Source organism: Papaver somniferum, chromosome 2, assembly GCF_003573695.1.
Source record: "Papaver somniferum cultivar HN1 chromosome 2, ASM357369v1, whole genome shotgun sequence".
Taxonomy (NCBI): domain Eukaryota; kingdom Viridiplantae; phylum Streptophyta; class Magnoliopsida; order Ranunculales; family Papaveraceae; genus Papaver; species Papaver somniferum.
Genome location: NC_039359.1, coordinates 137,536,508 through 137,540,444, shown reverse-complemented (window position 1 = coordinate 137,540,444; position 3,937 = coordinate 137,536,508). Strand labels below are relative to the sequence as shown.

The 3,937-nt window shown below is 34.5% G+C and overlaps 1 protein-coding gene across 1 annotated transcript; it reads left to right on the top strand.

Moving 5' to 3' along the window:
- The first annotated feature begins 397 nt into the window (after window positions 1-397).
- Window positions 398-862, top strand: LOC113352036 (nicotianamine synthase 3-like). Its single transcript, XM_026595919.1, has one exon. The coding sequence runs from the start codon at window positions 398-400 to the stop codon at window positions 860-862; it is 465 nt and encodes a 154-aa protein (XP_026451704.1).
- The last annotated feature ends 3,075 nt before the right edge of the window (window positions 863-3,937 follow it).

The window sequence follows — 3,937 nt, the reverse complement described above, 5'->3', positions numbered from 1 at the left end:
CTTAACGGGGAGAATGTTGGTTAAACTTCAACATAGAAGTCACTAACAAGCTGGTTAGGACAAGATTAGGAAATTGATGTAATCCTAAGGGAATTAGAAGTCATCTAGTTCTAAGAAAAGGAAAGACATGTAATAAGGTAATAGGACTAGGAAAAGGAATTCATAGTTCTATATATATATGATCACCAAAGTTGTGGTTGATCATATGAGCAAGATTAGAGCTTGTGTTTAGTTTTGAGAGATTTTCTAAACATCAATAAAGAGAGTTGTCTTTATATAAGCTAAGTTTCATCTTGCAGTTGACATTAATGCAAACCCAAGTGACATCGCTTTCATCGGATCCGGACCCCTGCCTCTCACGTCCATAGTATTGGCTTCAAACCACCTGAAAACCACTATGTTTCACAATTATGATATTGACAGATCAGCCAATGCTCTGGCTTCTAACTTGGTATCTGCAGATCCTGACTTGTCCGAGCGAATGTTATTTCATGATACTGATATTATGGATGTTACTACTGGTTTAAGCGACTACGAAGTTGTCTTCTTGGCTGCTTTAGTTGGTTTGAACAAAGAAGATAAACGCAAAGTTATTGATCATCTAGCTAAGCACATGGCACCAGGGTCCTTATTAATGTTGAGGGGTGCTCATGGTGCTCGTGGTTTTCTATATCCAATTGTTGAGCCTAGTGATCTTCCAGGTTTCGAGGTTCTTGCTGTTTTTCATCCGATGGACGATGTGATAAATTGGTCATTGTTGCACGTAAAAGCAATGATAAGTACCAGTACTAGTTCATGGAGTTATTTTATTTTATTTTCATCCGATGGACGACGTCATAAACTCAGTGATTGTTGCACGTAAGAGTAAGTACCAGTACTAGTTCATGGAGTTACTAGCTTGGTTTTTTTTTCTTCAACATGTGAAAGTGAGAAATGTTCACTTCAATAAAAATTTCTATTATGGATGTTGTGAGTGTGTGAGGTGTAAGTCCCATTTTAGTTCAATAAAATTATGTTTGATATGTCTTCATACGAGAATGCATCGAGAAGGAGATCATCAACGTTGAACACATACCAGGAACTGAGCAGAAAGCAGATATATTTACAAAGGCATTAGCTCGGATCAAGTTTGAAGAAATGAGACAATTGATTGGAATACAAGATATGTCAAGGGTAAGGTTGAAGCTTAACGGGGAGAATGTTGGTTAATCTTCAATATAAAAATCACTAACAAGTTGGTTAGGATAAGAATAGGAAATACATGAAGTTCTAAGAATTAGGAGCTAGCTAAGTTCTAAGAAAAGGAAAGACATGTAATAAGGTAATAGGACTAGGAAAAGTAATTCATAGTTCTATATATATATATGATCACCAAAGTTGTGGTTGATCATATGAGCAAGATTAGAACTTGTGTTTAGTTTTAAGAGATTTTCTAAACATCAATAAAGAGAGTTGTCTTTATATAAGCTAAGTTTCATCTTGCAGTTGCCATTATTTTATTCAAATGTTTTTCATGGAGCGCGAGTCAGCAGGTTTATTATAGGTATAGACATCGCAAAATTGGTCATTTGTCCAAATATTTTTAAAACATGGTTCAAATGGACAAGTAAAAATTAGTATGGGTGAAATGGACACTAAAAATATAGCAAGGATGAAACTGGATTCATCCTGACTTAAACTTAAAAAAACAGTAAGGTTGAAATTGGATGCATCCTTATGTAAATTAAAAATAAGAAAAAATATTTGACAATGGGTAGGATGAAATTGTTTACATCCTGGCTATTTTTATATTTTTGTCCATTTAAAGCGTATCAAAATCTAAATGTCCTTTTCACCCAAAAATTGTTGATTTTGATCTTTTTAACAAATTTTGTGTTTTAAGAGAACCCAACTTAACTGGGAGAAAATAAATAAATAAATTATCACAGTCAACTGAACATGCACCCCCTTTGCATGGTTCACAGTTCCTACAACGAGAGACTCTTGCCGAAAATGTGTTCCCATGCAAAAAAAAAAGAATAAAAAATAATCGGGTGGAATAAGGATCGGATATTTACAGTATACCGATCAAATATCCGTTAGATTGGTCATGCTCTTGGCTTTAATCTTGTTATCTCCATCTTCATAGTAAAACTTACTTCATGGACATGTACCACCAGATCTTCCAGAAAGGTTAGTACATGAAGATGGTGTATCTGGATTTGGAACTATTCTTTGTAAAGACTGCTGATGAATTACAAGCTCAATCCTGTTTCTCTTTTCAGCCTCCGTTTTCTTTTTCGTATTTTCACTATCCTTTAAGGACACCAGCAATGTTCATAGTCGTCGTGGTAATCGTACTCGATGGACATCTACCAGTGTTACTTCTACCAGAGAGATTAGTGCACGGAGAAGGTGAACGAGGATCTGGGACTGTCCTGCTCTGTAAGGACTGATGATGAATCGTAAGTTTAAGCCTATTATTCGAGTCGATAACGCCTTCATTTTCTGTTTTCATCAGTAACAAATCTCTATCTTCTCGTAATATTCTCATCCCTTCAACTTTTTGGAAATTGTTGATGAGCAAGAAAATGGTTAAAACAGCAAATACGACTACATTGAAGACATCTCTTCTTTCTTTGATTAGACCCATATTCTAAATTTCGCGAATGAAAAAGAAAATGAATTGAACTTAAACCTCTTTATTATTTGTTTGTATAAGAGAAAAATGAGATTTAAGAGGATAAATCTTAGCTCTTTCTTTCTTGGAAATGGTTAATTGTGATCTGGTGAAATATTAGGTTTGTAAGGATATATTTTAGCTCTCTCTATATATTTTTGGTATGAATGATATGATGTTGGATGATGAGCTCTTCTGTATTTATAGAATTTTGTCATTTGAGCTTTGAGTTGAATTGGCCAAACATAAAATTGTTTGTAGTAAAAAAAGGGGGGGATATGTTGAAGTTGAATTAGTTTAAGGATTTCAAGTTTGAACCTTGACTGAATGTCTTGTGTAATACACGGATCCTTGAACAGAATATATATCATTTTTACCAAGAAACAACACTACTCTTACCGTTTCAACCAATATGTACTCACTAGTCACTACTAGAAAAGCAACTATGGTCACAAGCCTTAAAAATCAACATAAGCTGTGTAGCTATACTTGGAGTTCTTGTGTTTAAGATATGTGGATGATGTTGTTGTTGTTTTTGCTATTGAAACATTGTTGTATATATACCCTTCTGTGCTCGTATAAGAGACACACGGCACCCAATAGTGTTAAGAAAATTGAAGCTAATTAACAGACGAATTTATGTCATGTTATAGGTGAAATGAAATATAGAGGAACATGAACTTTACCAAACATACTAGCTCCTGACTCTTTTGGAATATCTAGTGAAGTGTTTTAATTAAGTAGTTTACAAGAACACGGTCAAAGCCCATATTGGCAAAACAGAGAAGATGCCGGAGAAGGAAAAGACGAATTATAGAATTAGAGAAATAATGGCTTGTTACAAAGATGGCTTAGTATAAGCCATCATTTCTCTAGTCCTGACTTGAATTGAAGGTCTCATTCGTAAAAGTGAATTTCTACCAAAATTCAGAGGCAACGGTACATGCTTTGTATCCGTAAAAATGAGGCAAAATATTTTTTGGATTATTTTGTAAGATATTCTTCCATTGATTGTAAGCTTTGTGACAAGCCATCATTTCTCTAGTTTGACTTGAATTGAAGGTCTCGTAGTTTCTACCAAAATTCAAAGGCGATGGTACACGCTTTGTATCCCCGCAAAAATGAGGCAAAATATTTTTTGGATCATTTTATAAGATATTCTTCCATTAATTTTAAGCTTTGTAACAAGCCATCATTTCTCTAGTTTTGACTTGAATTGAAGGTCTCATAGTTTCTACCGAAATTCAAAGGCGACGGTACACGTTTTGTATCCGCAAA

Coding starts and splice junctions, on each gene's coding strand:
- LOC113352036 (XM_026595919.1), top strand. CDS start 398: ATGTTTCACAATTATGATATTGACAGATCAGCCAATGCTCTGGCTTCT.